The sequence below is a fragment of the Lepus europaeus genome, chromosome 15 (genome assembly GCF_033115175.1).
Source record: "Lepus europaeus isolate LE1 chromosome 15, mLepTim1.pri, whole genome shotgun sequence".
NCBI lineage: Eukaryota > Metazoa > Chordata > Mammalia > Lagomorpha > Leporidae > Lepus > Lepus europaeus.
The window spans coordinates 26,835,112-26,851,944 of record NC_084841.1 but is presented as its reverse complement, the minus strand read 5'-3'; the positions used below and the strand labels follow the sequence as shown (position 1 = coordinate 26,851,944).

At 39.3% G+C, this 16,833-nt stretch overlaps 1 protein-coding gene across 1 annotated transcript in view; it reads left to right on the top strand.

The window, feature by feature from the left end:
* ADAMTS12 (ADAM metallopeptidase with thrombospondin type 1 motif 12) overlaps window positions 1-16,833 on the top strand; it is a 333,668-nt gene that overhangs the window by 231,178 nt on the left and 85,657 nt on the right. Inside the window, exons 12-13 of the mRNA XM_062211778.1 lie at window positions 6,665-6,834; window positions 10,706-10,839. Coding sequence (XP_062067762.1) covers window positions 6,665-6,834; window positions 10,706-10,839 — 304 coding nt within the window. The remainder of the gene's footprint in view (window positions 1-6,664; window positions 6,835-10,705; window positions 10,840-16,833) is intronic.

The window sequence follows — 16,833 nt, the reverse complement described above, 5'->3', positions numbered from 1 at the left end:
GAGTGACCTCAAACCTCCCATGGGAAATTAAATGCATTCCTAAGGACAAAAAGGAGCAAGAAGACACACAGAAGGTGGGAAAAAAAGTGCTTCTGTTTTGATTTTGGTTTGGCATTTGGTTCTTACTGAAGCTTGGATAAGATGACTGTATAACCAGGGAATAAGCAAAATCTTTAAAATATATATATATATATATATATATATATACACACACACACACACACACACAAGTACAATCTATGTAGAAGGCTGTAGGGGATTATAATTCTTCCAGATAACACCACTCTTATCAATAAGAGATTAGTCATGCCCATTTTATTGATAAGATTTTAGTTTACTTTCTATCATAATGAATGAAAAATTTTTTATTTCCCTTCTCTTAGATAACTAGAAATAGCTAGGTCCATTTTTTGAGAATAATTATTCTTAACGTTTTTAGAAAAGATTTTTTTAAACCTTAGGATTCCATAGTATGCCTTCAGTATTCCATTGAAGTTATTTCACAAGTGGCTTTCACTTTTTTAATCAAATTGCTTGATTTTTCATAGATTAAATTTATGTAATGATATTACATGTGAATTAAGTTTAAATTTGTTTGGTTTTCAAGTAAATATTTTATTACTAACTTTACTATTTCCTGGTTTACTAGTTTTCAAGTATAAATTTTACAAAGTGTTCATGTGCCGCCTTATGAAAAAGTCAATAAGGTTTTCCTACACTTACATTAGTCTGCCTTGAAGAATATGGGTCACTTTTTTTAAAGGCAAGTGATAAAAGCAATTGCAATTCTCTGAGTTTCAAATCTTATTTCCCTTTTTATTAATAAATGTGTTAGTATACATATGTGTATATATAAATATATGTGCATGAATTATAAACTATATTTATACTGCGTGCAGAATGAATTTCTTCTGGGGGTTAATAATTAATGTCTATAAAGAGTTTAACACTGTACATAATAATTTATTCATAAATGGTAAATATTTTAAGTTATTGTGTGGTTATTAACTATCACACATATCAGTGTGGAATTGAGGAATCTTGACAAAATTACTTTATGATCTTACCCTTTGACAAAAGTTGTTTTTGTTTAAATCCTAGACTTTGTGAATTCAAGGTCAGAAATTTCCTATAGAGAACTGTTTTTAGAGAAAATTATTTCAAAGCTTGTTTCCCTTTGATCAGAAGTCTGATTTCCATTTTGGAGATCAGGACATACATGCTTCAGAGCTGTGTGTTCCATAACCTGTGGACAAATATCATCAGTAACTTGTGTGTGTCAGTCAGGAGACATCCTAGTTTAGGGATGGAAGGATTATTTTCTCAGTTGGCTTTTGGGAAGAAAGGGTCCTTACTCCATCTTTAGGGTCACAATTTGTCACTGAATCTCCTCAGGTGAGTGAACACATCTGCCCTCCATAGCTGGTTGGTTTATTTATTGAGAATAATGCTGATGGAAATAATCATATATTGAGTTCTATGATTCTAGTCACTGATTCTTATCAGTTACATCCAATTATGCTAATAAAATGCCAGCTTGTGTCCAATCATAATGAATGTACAATTTTATAAAAATATTTTCTTCCCTAGAAAAAATTTTCTGACCTTGGAACTGCATCCTTGCTGTTGCTCAACTGTCTAGTGAAAACCCGGAAGGGCTTGGCTCGTAAGAGGCTCTTGTTGATGTATATTGGATGAAAATGAATAGGAGAGATGCCAAGTCACAAAGTGGCATTTCATCAATATGAATTGAAAACCAGCCTAATCTCAGATGAGCCTGCCATGTAAACTGCCTTAGTCAAAGCTCATTGATATGCAAAGACCAGATCAAGCCACATTAAGAAAAGTGGAGAGGGGGATATAAAAATCCTAGTAGACATTCAGTGAGAACAAGGTATAGCAGAACAGCACAAGACCTATAACTCTCAACAAGAACTTTTTCCTTTTCTTTTTAATTTTTGCAATGACATACTTTTAAGCTTAACCTTTCACTAAAGAATTCAACAGTAGTAAGTAGAAAACCACTGTTACTGAGGAGTATTGACAAGAGCTATAAACAATAATCAAATATCAAAATGCCAATTTCACTCATATACAGTATCCTTTTGTTACCACAAATTAAAGGAAAACATATGATATTTGTCTTTTTGGAACTGGCTTATTTCTCTAAGCATAATGGTCTCCAACTGCATCCATATTGTTGCAAAAGACAAGAGTTCATTCTTTTTTATGGTTGAGTAGTATTCCGTGGTATGTATATACAACAATTTCTTTATCTAGTCATTGTTTGATGAACATCTGGGTTGATTCATTATCTTAACTATTGTGATTTGAGCTGCTATACACTTGAGTTACAGATGACTCTTTCAAATGCTGATTTTATTTCTTTTGAGTAAATTCCCAGGAGTGAAATGGATGGATCATATGGCAAGTCTATTTTAAGATTTCTGAGTAATCTCCATTCTGTCTTCCATAATGGTTTTACTAGTTCACATTCTCACCAAGAGTGTATTAGGGTACTTTTTTCTCCATATCATCTTCAGCAGTTATTTTTTATTTTTGGTTGATAGCCATTCTAACTGGGGTAAGGTGACACCTCATGGTGGTTTTTATTTGTTTTCCCTGATGGCTCGTGATCCTGAACATCTTTTCATGTGTCTGCTGGCCATTTGTATTTCAACCTTTTAAAAATGCCTGTTTATTTCCTTAGTCCATTTCTTAACTGGATTGTTTGCTTTGTTGTGGTTGAGTTTCTTGAGCTCCTTATATATTCTAGATATCAATCCTTCATCAGATGTATAACTTGCAAATATTTTCTTCTGTTCTGTTCGTTACCTCTTTGTTGAGTATTTCCTTTGTCATGCAAAATTTTCTTAGCTTGATGTAATCCCATTTGTCTGTTTTTACCTATTGTCTGTGTTTCTGAGATCTTATTGAAGAAGCTCAGGTCTATGTCAATGTCTTGCAGTGTTTTGCATATGTTTTCTTGTAGTAATGTGGATTTAGGTCATAGGTTTAGATCCCTGATCCATTGTGAGTTGATTTTTGTGTAGGTTGTAAAGTAGGAATTTTGTTTTATACTTCTGCATGCAGAGATTCAATTTTCCCAACAATGTTTGCTGAAGTGACTGTACTTTCTCCAAGGAGTGACTTTAATCACTTGTCAAAGTTTAGTTTCTTGTAGATGCATATGATGGCTACTTCTTCTCATTTTTTAATTTCCATTAGCATTGTATACCTTTTTCCATCCTCTCACTTTCAGTCTGTGTGTCTCTTTGTTTGTGAGGTATGTTTCTTGTAGGCAGCAAATAGATGGCCCTTGTTTTTTAATCCATTCAGCCAGTCTGAATCTTTTAATTGGAGAATTTAGATCATTTACATTCAAGGTTAGTATTGATAAGTAAGGACCTGGTTGTTCCATTTTTCAGTAAATATTCCTACTTTTCATTTTGGATTTTCTTTGTACTTTTACTAGGAGATTTTATACTTTCACATTCTTTCATGGTACTAGCTATGTTTATTTGTTTCTGTGTATAGTACATCCCTAAGTATCTTTTGTAAGGCAGCGCATTCTTTCCATTTCTAGTTGTTTTGGAAGGTCTTTATTTCACCTTAATTTATAAATGAGAGCTGTTCTGAGTACAATATTTCTGGTTGACAGTTTTTTTTTTCTTTTAGGACTATGCTTCTGCATTCTCTCCTAGCCTATAGTGTTTCTTATGAGAATTTAGCTGCCTCTAACTGAAGATCCTTTAAAGGTCATCTGGCATTTCTCACATGCATATTTTAATATTTCTTTGTTTCACTTTTTAAAGATTGAGTATAATTTGTCATGGTGAAGATCTTTTCTGAACATTTCTATTAGGAGTTTTATGTGCTTCCTGTACTTGGTTGTCCATGTCTTTCTCCCAGTTAGGGAAATGTTAAGCTTTTGGTACACTGAATAGGTATTCTAATATATTCTGTCTTTCCAAACCTTCAGGTACTTCTAAGACACGTATGTTTAGTTGCTTGATGCTATCCCATAAATATAAAACGTTGTTTTTTGGTTTTTCTAATTTTTCTCTTATTTTGTCTGACAGATATTTCCAAAGCTCTGCCTTCTAACTTGGATATTCTTTCTTCTGCCTCACTGAGTCTCTTGTTTATCCTTTCTAATGTATTGTTTATTTGATGTATTGAATTTTTCATTTCTAATACTTTAGTTTAATTTTTCTTCAATATATCTCTTGGCAAATTTAGTCATCCGTATCATGTATTTGCTTCCCTGTGTTTTTGAGTAAGTTTATGACGATCTATTTGAATTCTTTTTCAGATATTTCATCTCTCTCTCTCTCTCTCTCTCTCTCTCCATCTCTCTCCATCTCTCTCTCTCTCTCATTTTTTTTTTTGGACAGGCAGAGTTAGACAGTGAGAGAGAGAGAGACAGAGAGAAAGGTCTTCCTTCAGTTGGTTCACCCCCTAAATGGCCACCACGGCCGGTGCACTGCACCAAACTGAAGCCGGAAGCCAGGTGCCTCCTCCTGGTCTCCCATGCGGATGTAGGACCCAAGCACTTGGGCCATCCTCCACTACCTTCCCAGGCCACAGCAGAGAGCTGGACTGGAAGAGGAGCAACTGGGACAGAATGCGGTGCCCCAACCAGGTCTAGAATCCAGGGTACTGGTGCCGCAGGCAGAGGATTAGCCTAGTGAGCCACTGCACCAGCTCATCAATCTCTTTTTTTCATATTGTCATATTAAAGTGTTGCTGTATTCCTTTTGGGAAGTCATATTGTCTTCCTCGTTTATGTTTCTTGTATTTCTATGTTTATTTTTAATCATCTGTGCAAACACTTGTTGGTTTTCTCCTCTGAAGTATTTTACCTTTGAAATTTGCCTCTATGGCCTAGAGGAATATCTGCTCCTTCATTAGATATCTAGAGGTGTATGCTGGGTGGGCCAGAGAGCTCCAGCCAGTACTTGAGAGACACCTAAGTTGGGCAAAGGAGTCAGCAAAGGAGAGGTTATGATCATAGCAACTGGCATACAGCCACGCCCAATGCCCTATCACACAGTCACAGGGAGCAGGGAAACCACTGTCGTCCCCTTGAGCTTCCCCATCCACAGGGAGAGCTGCAGCATTCAGCTGCCTGTTTGACAGAGGTCATTGGGAAGTTGAGTGCAGCACCTTGACAGTGTGAGGAGAAAGGAGCAACATGCCCTCACTTTACAAACCTAGGTAGGCAACCCACCCCTGCCAACCCTCCAGGCCAGACTCAAAGTCAGTGGTAAGGGGAGGGGAGGAAAGCTGTGTGCTCTCCTTTCATGTGGTTAGGTGGACCCTCTGTCCCTGGCTAGCTCTTCAGGCCAGACTCACTGTCAGACCCACTATGAGGTTCCCCCTCAGGCAGTATCTCCAGTGGCATGGTCTGCTGAAGGTCCCTGTCACCTCTGAGAAGACGGCATCCCCACCAGCCACTGGCTACAGGACTCAGTGGTAGTGTCCCATTTACTGCTGCATGGTTGCTCCATCCCTGCTGCTCCACGGAGTCTCTCTTCTTCCTGTATACTTTCCACTGTAAAGTTCTCTCCTACTGTCCCCTGGAAATGTGGTTCTTCACCTGATCTGGTATCTTCCTGTGGTCAAAACCAGCATGTCTTTTCCCTGTTCAGCCATCCTGAATCCTTTCCTATTAAAAGTCTTCTATTCTCAAAGTACTACTTTGGCACCATAGAAGACATAGGGTTTGAACTAAATTTTCAGAGAAATATCTTTGAGAATAAGTTCAGGAGGGGCATATAATTGGGATAAGAAATGTTACTTACCAGGAGAAAGAGATTAATTTTGATTGGAATTCAGGAAGGATTCAAAATGAAGCTAACATTTATTTGGCTCTTAAAGCATAGACAGAATGCACACATGTAGAGATTAAGAAAGGTGAGGTATATCCAGAGGCACAGAAAAGAAATAGTAAAAAATAATCTTAAACCATGGGAACAGTATAAAATGAAGAGGAGTGTGAGAAGTAAAGTTGTCAAGGTGAGTTAAGGCAGGATGACGGGGGCCCGGAATGCCAAGTTCAGGATTGACTTGACTCTGTCGCCATTGAATACCATTAAAGATTTTGAAACAGAAAGCTAAAATGATTAGGAAGATCTGAAAAATTAACCATATAATAGTGTTGTATCATGGGTTAAATAAGGGAAAAGTGGGCAGAGGAAAGACGTGATTAGAGATAAGGGTTAGATTGGTATGGTAATTGGGGAAATGAAAAAAGAGGAAACAGATATAAAGACACAACTGATGACCAGGCTACAAAGATTATGGCATCTAAGTAAGGCAAAGGTTGAATTATTCTGATTTTGACCATTTATAACTTATGAAGTATGAGTAAGAGAAAGAGCAGCTATTGGAAGGAAAACATATCCCTTCTGTTTTGCCTAGAGTTTATACAGGTGAAACATAAAAATCTCTTTCAAAATAGGCAACTATATATGTAGGACTAAAATACTGGTAGGTGACAAAAGTGTGTAAATTGGGAGGGTTTATCTATAAAGTGAATTTTGAAGGCAGAGTAAGACATGGTTTGGCAAGGAACAGGCATGCCTAGATTCCAGAGTTTAAAAGGAAAATTTTGGTCTGTAAGTAAACTGAAAGAACAGCTTGTCTGTTTCATTTGTAGACCAAAGTTTGGAGGGAAATACTGTACTGGAGAAAGAAAGCGCTATCGCCTGTGCAACGTCCACCCCTGTGCCCGAGAAGTACCAACGTTCCGGCAGATGCAATGCAGTGAATTTGACACTGTTCCCTACAAGAATGAATTCTACCACTGGTATCCAGTTTTTAATCCAGGTAAGGCACTGTAACAGTGTACCTCAAATCTAAGGCCATAACTGATCTGAGAGAGCATTTGTATGCAATATTTACTTGATGCTCTGCAAAGTTAAACAAATACAACTGGAACATCAATAGTTTTATATTTTAGAAAATGAGAGAAACACTGTTCTGGTTAAGTTGATCAGTAAATATCGAAGGCTAATTTTGTCCAATTTTTACCCTTTTGAATATATGAGGGAACTTCAACAAACCCATAGGAAATGAAGTTAAAAGCTATGGATATTTGGTGCAAAAAGTTTTTGAATTATATATAAGGAGTCTTCTTAAAGGTCATAGGATTTAAGATTTATTTATTTATTTGAAAGTCAAAGTTACATAAAGGCAGAGGCAGAGGCAGAGAGAGAGAGAGAGAGAGAGAGAGGTCTTCCATCCTCTGTTTCACTCCCCAATTGGCCACAACGGCCGGAGGTGTGCCGATCTGAAGCCAGGAGCCAGGAGATTCTTCCGGGTCTCCCACATGGGTACAGGGGCCCAAGGACTTGGGCCATCTTCTACTGCTTTCCCAAGCCATAGCAGAGAGCTGGATTGGAAGTGGAGTGGCCGGGTCTTGAACTGGCGCTCATATGGGATGCTGGTGCCTCAGGCCAGGGCATTAACCTGCTGCGCCACAGCTCCAGCCCGAAGAGTGGTTACTTTGAAGATCTCATCAAAGAGATTTGGTTTTTGTTAAAGAAAATTCTGCGCCTGTGCCTTGGGCTTTATAGTGTGGACTCTGCTGCTAAAACATTGGGTTAGCTCTGCTGTTCATACTACAATATCTTGATAAATTTGATTTCTCTATGCCTAAATTTTCTCACCCATAAAACAGGTAATAAAATAACTAACTTCATAGAGTGGATGTATTGTCAAAATGAAATAACTATTCCTAAAGCACCATAAAATCTGGGATATAATGCTCAAATAATATATCAGCTATTATTTTCACAAAGCAAATTCATTTTAACTCACTGTCTAAACAAGACTCACATAGTCTCTGGATAGCTTTTCCTTCAAGAGGGATACAAATAGCACAAGCCCACAGAGCTATGGCAAACCCTGCAACTTCACTATTCTGGAATTCAGTGCAGCATGTGCCTCTGGGTGGGGTTTATTTGTTATGAGGATCCACTTGTAGGCCCTGAAACTGGTGCCTCCTTCAGTTTTGCAGCTCAGATGCCTCAACTCTTGGCGCTTCCCAGTAACCTTGCAATAGATCATTTCTTTAAAAAAGTTCCAGAATTTTCAGGGTTGCTCTCTTGATTTATATGTCCAAATGCAAAGTTTTAACCACAAATGCTAAAGCTCATACTGTGGTCTTCATGAAAGGATGCCCTGGATTTAGCACCTGATATTCTCATCCCTGAGAGAGCAGAATTGTTCCCCGATGTTCCTCTTAGTACTTCCGTTCCAATTTGGGTAGTGACAGAGCTAACCATGCTGCCAGCAATGGAGATGTACAATAATCCCAAATCATGCCTTATCCCCAGGCTCTCCTGGTCCCTTTCCATTGGTACCTTGTCCAGTGGTCTCTTCCACTCGTTTTGATTTGTCCATCTTCTCAAATGTTTCTACTGAAGCTTCTATAAAATCAACTGGTATTCTTTATTTGCTTTTATACTTCTCCTTTAAGTTATCAGCAAATATTTTTGATTGATGTCTCAAATTCATCCGGAGTTTACTATTTGGACCTCCTAGTCCCATTAGTGTGAGTTTATTTCTTTGCTGCATGGACCATTGCATCCTCAAGCAGACGTAGCTGTCACTTTGCACTCTGGCTTTGCGTTTCATGCCCATCCACATGGAGGCAGGCCCTTGATAAACGTCCTGTCAATTTATGTCATGAATCCACTCAGCAGGCCACAACACCAAGAAACCAATAGATTCAGAGAAGACGTTCAGAGGGCCTTTTCGAAGGAAACAATTCTCAAGTTATTTACTTGAAAAACAACACATAACACTCAAAGGAAATTTACTACTTGGATTCTACAATATATATGAGTTGCCCATGAACTTTTTAAGGCAGTTTATGTTTTAAATGTTACATACCTCTCTGTTATTCCATATACATACGTGTGGGTATATATTTCATTAAGTGAAGGTTCCTCTGCTGTAGATCAGCCTATCTTCATTTACAAAGGCATACAAAACTGATCCTTCAGGGCAGGTGTTTGGCCTAGCATTACGATGCCAATCGAGACACCTATATCCTATATTAGAGTGCCAGCTCCAGCTCTTAACTCCAGCTTCCTGCGGATGTAGACCAGTGATAGCTCAAGTAATTGGGTTCCTGCCACTCCCATGAAAGACTTGAGTTCCTACCTCCCAGCTCCCAGCTCCTGGCTTTGTCCATCCCTTGCACTTGTGGGTATTTGGGAAGTGAATCTAGATGGGAGTTCTCCAATCTCTCTCTCTCTCTCTCTTTCTCCCTCTCCCTCTCTCCCTCTCTCCCTCTCTCTGCATAACTCTGCCTTTCAAGTAAATAAGTAAATCTTTACCAAAAAAACAAAAGAAAATATTGATTCAAAAGACACTTAGAGGGGCTGGTGCTGTGGTGTAGTGAGTAAAGCCACTGCCTGCAGTGCCGGCATCTCATATGGGTGCCTGTTCAAGTCCTGGCTGCTCCACTTCGGATCCAACACTCTGCTATGGCCTGGGAAAGAATAGAAGATGGCCCAGGTCCTTGGGTCCCTGCACCCATGTGGGAGACCTGGAGGAAGCTCCTGGCTCCTGGCTTCGGATCTGCGCAGCTCCGGCCATTGTTGCAGCCATTTGGGGTGTGGTGGGTGGAACCAGTGGGTAGAAGACCTCTCTCTCTGCCTTTGCCTCTGCCTCTGCTTTTCTGTAACTCTGACTTTCAAATAAATAAATAAATCTTTAAAAACAAAAAGACACTAGAGCCAGCATTGTGGTGCAGTGGGTTAAGCCACCACCTTCTACAACAGTATTCCATAAGGGTGCTGATTCATGTCCCAGCTGTTCTGATTCAGCTCTCTGCTAATATGCCTGAGAAAGCAACAGAAGATTGCCCAAATGCCTGGGCTCCTGCCATCCAGGGGGAGGATCCAGATGAATCTGGCTCCTGGCTTCAGACTGGCTTGACCCAGCCCTGGCTAATGTGGCCATTTGGGGAGTAAAACAGCAGCTGGAAGATCTCTCTCTCTCTCCCTCCCTCCCTCCTCTTTTTCTCACTCTCTCACTCTTTACTCTCACCCTTACCCTTACCCTCTGTCTTTGTAACTCAGCCTTTCAAATAAATAAATCTTTGCAAAAAATTTTCAGTACTGAACATGTACATATTTTCTTTTCTTGTCATCATTCCCTAAATATCACAACTATTTATATAGCATTTCCATTGTATTAGATATTGCAAGTAATCTAGAGTGAATTTAAAGTATACAGGAAGGTGTGCCTAGATTATATGCAAACACTATGCCATTTTATGGGTAGAATATCTGGAGATTTGGGCATCCAAGGGGATGGAGACCCTAGAGCCAATTACCTGAAGAGTCCAATGGATAGCTATGCTTATTTTCTAGGTTAATTCCCACATGATCTGTGCCTCTTTTTGATAAGCACGGTTCAATATTGGATTAAAGGGTCTCAGCATGTATAACAAAAGGTATAGCTTATAAAGTAATATTCCAAATGTAATTAATTATAAAAAATTTTACTGAAAAATGAAACAAGCAGGCATTTCAACATGGGTCTCAGCAGGTGAAAGATGGGGTCACCTGATAAATGACACTTAAGGGTCCTGAGTGCAAAGGAATGCTGGGGGAAGAAGGGTGCTGAGCTGGAAAGCTAACTTGCAAGGATTATCTGTTTTTTTTTTTTTTTCTCACTTCAGCACATCCTTGTGAGCTCTACTGCCGACCCATAGATGGCCAATTTTCTGAGAAAATGCTGGATGCGGTCATTGACGGTACTCCTTGCTTTGAAGGTGGCAACAGCAGAAATGTCTGTATTAATGGCATATGTAAGGTATTGGGTATGTTTCTTTAATCTATAACTTTATAAAAGTGTGATTTTATTAAGTCAAGATGTTAGATAATCTAAGCTTGTGATTTCATGGCATTTAAAAGTCTGGTTTTTATTTATGGCCTTATGGTTTGTGAGACAAGTCTCTTAATTTATTTATTACTATTTTTTCAAAGGAAGTTGAACAAGTATAGAAATGGAAAGATACAATCTCAAACAAAAATGTATACAGTATTTAATCTACCTTCTTTGTGGATATAAAAATATTTCTTTATATTCATGCTCTGAGCTGTCTATTTCAAAATTATGATATTTGACCACATTTTGACTTCTTAGATTTGCAAGTTGTATTATAAAGGAAATGTTCAAACTGACCCAATTTTTTAAACTAGACAGAACTCTCGTAAACTTGCTTACCAGAAATCGAGATTTAAACTTTGACTTTTCAGCATATCTTGTATTTCCCATCACATATATGACACAAAATATGCTGTTAAATCATTGAGCAGGTGAGCCACCCTCTCCTGCCTCTTGTAGCACTGGAGCCTCACTCTGACACCTACTGTCTTAGGCCTATTAACCATCCATGTCTTTCCTCCTTATTCCTGGTAACCAGTTCTTTGACTTCAACTCCTTATTTTCTCTTCTCTCCCAGTCAGCATATCCATGTCTTAATATCCATTTCAAATATCCGGATGCCGTGGTCCATAACATTAAATGATCTCTGGAATTCCCCTCTTAACCTTCTGGTAGATTTTTGTTCTGGATCAACCCAACCAATTTCATCCTACCATCAGCCTACTGTGCAGTTCTTAAAATAAAAATTCCACCTTGTGAATCTCAATCTTAATGAAGTTATTATCTTTGATCCCAACTGAATACTTAGCCTTACCTGGCCATATCCTACCTGACATCAATTAGCTCTCTCATTGTTCTGAGCTATCATTGCATGTTCTCTCTCTCTCTCTCTCTCTCTCTCTCTCTCTCTCTCTCTCTCTCATTTTGGCCTTCCCAGTCACATGGTGAACACCTCTAAATCAATTGCTCTGGGCCACACCTCTTTCAAGAACACCAGATCTAATCTTTTTGCCCTCAAATACTTAACAGTTACTTTAATCTTAACATTCCTAAATTAAATTTATACCCATTCCTACTTCAACCTGCTTTCCTATTATACTTCCTGGAATGATGCTAAAATCATCTATGTATATGTACAGTCCAAAAACTAGCAAATCACTCTTGGCTCCACCTCAAATATGCTCCTATATTTAATCGGTCAGTGTGCTGCCATCACCCACCCTCATCACCACCACCATCATCACCACTACCATCACTACCACCCCCTACCACCACCATTCCTATCACCAGTACCATCATCACCACTGTCTCTAATAACTTCACCACCATTAATGCCACAATTACCATTATTAATAATTATGATATACTTTATATGTGTATGTATTATATATATATAATTTTCCATCATTTTTCTCTTTAATCAAAGCCTAAATTCTCAAGTACACATAATGCTCACAATATCCTTTTGATTTTTCTTAAGTGTTCCCTAAATCTACCTATCAATATTTTTCACTACTAGTGCCTGAGTTTAAAACCCATTGCTTTTTGCCTAGATAAGTTTTCTACACTCATCTTCAACTGCTCTTCAGTACAGAAAATGCATTCTATGCTTCTGGAGGCCATACACTGCACTAGGAGTATAACAGTGGATGAGACTTGGTGCCTGCCCTCAAGAAGCTTGGAGTCCCTGCTCTCTGTGTAGGGAATTCTCTACTTTGACCTAAATACCTTTGGAACATAATTTTTGTTGTTATACCTCAGCTCAAAATGCTTAGGTGGTTGTCTGTGGTGTTCTACGTTAAGTCTAAGCCCCCTTGCATGACACTCATGGCTCATTATTATATACTTTTTTCAGAGCATCTAGTTATTTCTTATCTAGTCCCTGTTCCTATACCCCGTAATCCTGTCTTCTAAATTTTCCAAGTTGATGCATTTTCTGACTGCATGATTTTACTTGTGTCATCTTCCCTGTATGAAATGTCCTTTCTTCTTTTGTTAACTTTTCCTTGAAGACCCAGATGGAGCATTGTCTACAATGGGATGTCTGGAGTGTTGTTTATATTTAGAAGCCTTTCTTCACTGTCTTTGAATGGGTTCCCCCTTGGGAAAATGATTTGAGGGAAAGTAAGTCTTTTGAGAGAGAATGGATGGGGAAGTGAGGCAGAATAAGAATGAAACCATTGAATATTCTCAAGCCAGTTGACTTTGTGAACCACAGGAGGTCACTCCTGGGGAACAGTAGTAGATCCCGTAAGGTAGCCTCAGAGTTATCCCAACCACCTCCCACCAGTTTGTGGTTGAGGGCTGACCCCAGGGATGCAGACTGTGTGTGGAGTGTGCTTCCAAAACCAGGAACAAGGGCACCTGGGCAGGTGTTCCCAGGAACCAGCCTTGGCCTGGAAAAGTAAAATTCAGGGGATAAGAGCAAAGCTATGGTAGCTTCTCCTGTGATGACCTCTGGTTTGAAATGAGCCCCTCTTCTCTTCTGCCTTGGCCCTCTGCACTCATTCATCATGTTGCTTCTCATGCTCCAGAGGCTGCATTTGCCTCACTGTTTTATGTGCTCCTCAAGGAGCACATAAATCATCTTTGATCTCATTCCTGGAGCCTCAACAAATCAACTTTGGTTTCATCTCTAGATCCTCAACCTTTAACTCTGAGTCTCTTCATAGACACTAATATGTCGTGTTTATTAGAAAGTTAACACAAGGGCAAGCGTTGTGGCATAACAAGTAAGGCCACCACTCAAGATGACTGATCCCACATCCAAGTGCCTTTGCTTCTGCTGCAGCTTCCTGCTGATGTACACCCTGGGATGTGCCATAGGTGATGACTCAAGTATCTGAGTCCCTGCTACCACGTGGGAGACTCGGAGTTCTTGGCTCCTAGCTTTGCCCTTATGGTACAGGCATTTGTGGGTAGGAGTGGATGCTGAGTCAGCAGATAGAAATTTTTCTCTCTCAATCTCTTAATCTATGTAGATTTGCCAATAAATAATGAATGAATGATGAATCTAAGTTTAGGACTGGTGAAGACCAGAAATCAGAAACCTGCTCTGAGAGGCCAAGCCCAGGAGTATTTCTGTTGCACAGGTTTCTCAGGGGACAACCAGATCCCCCAAGAGGGCTAACAGGCCCACCAGATGCACTTGTCTCCTTGTCTCAAGACTGTGCCTAAGTCTGTATTTGATATACTTAGAGGCCAAAAGTTACAGATACAAAAATTATAGTTTTGCTCTTCCTGAGAAAAAGAAAATAAAAATCATAGCACAACAATAAATTGAGACCTGGTATCAGTAAGTCTAGACTCAGATTCAAGTTATAGGGACAAAGAAATCAGCTTGGCCTCTGAGGAGCAGATGGTGAGCAGTTTGCTGGGAGACTCTGCAAGAAGCCTGGTAGTTGGCTGGTGCCCCAAGGACACCTCAGCCACTTGCATGGTTTGGTGGAGATGTCTCCTAGAAGTGCCCATTAAGGTCTGGTATAAATGAACTGTGGGAAAGAGTAGTGGATGTCTACTTAAAGAGAGCCCATGTGAGACACAGAGGGAGAGAAAGCGCAGTATGCTTGGGAGAACAGTGGTGGATCAGTAGGGAACATGGATACCATACTGAAGCCATAATAGGGAGCGTGAGCTCTACTTTTATGGCAATGGAGAGTCATCAAAAAGTTAAGCAAGAAGGTGACATCATATTTTTAATATTACTTTGGAGAAACCACCAAGCCTCTTTGAACTTGTTTCCTCACCTTAAATGGAAAAAAAATAATGTAGTCTTAATTCTCTAGGGCTGGCCAGTTTAAACAAAATATATTATTTCACATATAGAAGCTTGCAATCACATAGTCAGCAGAGCCATATTCACTCTGAAAGCCTTAGGGAAGAGTCCTTCCTTATGCCTTCCTAGTTTCTGGTGGTTTCAGATAATCGCTGGCATTCTTGGTTTGTAGCTTCCTCACTTCAATTTCTGCCTCCATATTTATTGGACCATCTTTTCTCTGCATGTCTGTCTCCAAATCTGTCTTCTTATCAGGACAACTGTTATTGGATTCAGGGTATACCCTAGTCCAGTATGATCTTACTTAAATTTCTATCTGTAAATGTACTTTCTCCAAATAAGACCACATTCACAATCACCTGTGGTTAGGACTTCAACATATATTGGAATAGTGAAGGATGGTGACACACTTTAATCTGCAAGCACCTGTGGTGAGGAGAACCTTATGCTACTGTACTATTTGTTAAATAGCAGTTACCAGTTTTATTGGCTAAGCATAGCTCTGGCCAAACTATCTCCACCCTTAAAATGTCATTGCCTGGGAATGAATTCCATCCTATAAATAGGCATTCTTCTAGTCGTGGCCTTTGCCAAGGACTTTAGAGAGAAATGATGACAATCCTGGTAGATTAGGTCCAGTACCAGTTGATATTTCATTTGTCATTCACTTGAGAACTTTCAAAGTAAAACAATGTTATCTCTTATACAAGAATAGAAAATTGGTAAGAATATATATTACTTATTCACTCATGAGGAGCTAAATGCTTGATGAGAGGCTGGGATCTGATTTCCTTGAGCAGCAGTCAAGGTAGGATGCTCTTCAGTGCAACCCTTTCAGGGTCAAGAATTGATGATCCGATGAGAAATGAAGTGATTTTTCAACAAAATCTGATGCCCATTGGAAAACTGTTTGGCACCCTTAGAATCACATCGGGAAAAAGCCATGCTGCCATTGTCTATCTCTGTATATATACATATATATATATATAGAGAGAGAGAGAGAGACAATATATAGACTATATATATCCTGTTGCCCAGAGAAGCTCTTATGAAAGAAGAGGTAAAGTCCATTTATTTCCCCTTCAGAGCCCCTTTCTTGTTGATGTGCAACAAGGAAGTCTGATAAATGCTGTCATAGACCTTCTGTTATATATTTGATTTAGTTTCTATTGTGCTGTGTACATTCTCTGACAGGAGAAGCCAGTTGGATGAGGTTGCTGTAAGAACCCACATACTTTAGTGTGAGACGGCATACAGGGGCCATGTGTGTGTCTCCTTCCTCCAGCCCTTGCCCCTTGGTTGTGCAGGATAACATTGCTGGAGAAATGTGACCCCCCTCTCAGGAAGGAAGGCTTGGGCTCCAGGGATTTTTATTTCTAGCTTGCTCTTCTTTGGTCTTCATGCTTTTAATCTATTCCCCTCTTGGTGGAGATTAAAGAAAGCACTTTAAAATGAATGTCTCAGAAGAAGTTTCCCTGGATCATTCCAAATCAGTGAGGGATGAAGGTCACTGGGACTATGACTTGTAAAGGTCAGCTTATTAGAGGACACTCACGCTTGGTGTAAGCATATTGCTTGTGAAGGTTGGCATTTTACCTCTAACCACCAAAGACTTGATATGTCCAGGACATTGTCCTTTCACTTGTAATTAGCAAAATTAAGTTTTTGTTCTTAAAAAAATCTCTCAGGACTTTATTTGTCTCTACTGGGTCAAGTAATAGTCTTTGGACCTAAAGGATATTAGTGATGGTTTACCTGAAGAATGAAGTGATTTTCTGTGAGTAGGTATTGCTTCTCTGTTCAGTTGGCAGAGTGTATATTTAAAAATTCAAACCATTCTTTCTTTCAGTGGTTCATTGGTGGCTTTTAAATTAGAAAGAGAATAGCCTTGGGTGAAGAAAAAGCCTCTACCTGGACACAATTCTTCTTCCACAAAGAAGTAAAACTATGGCTGAAGAATATGGAAGAATATGGTGTAGTTTTCCCTGGTAGCCAGGGAAGAAAGCAGCAACAGAAAACTTTGATTGCAGTTCACATATTTCATGATTCTTCACCTAACACACATGATTCTTTGGTACCTGATGCTACAGAACACCCTAAGATTCATCTCTCCTCTTTTCCCAGGGTGGGAAAGACCCAGCCAT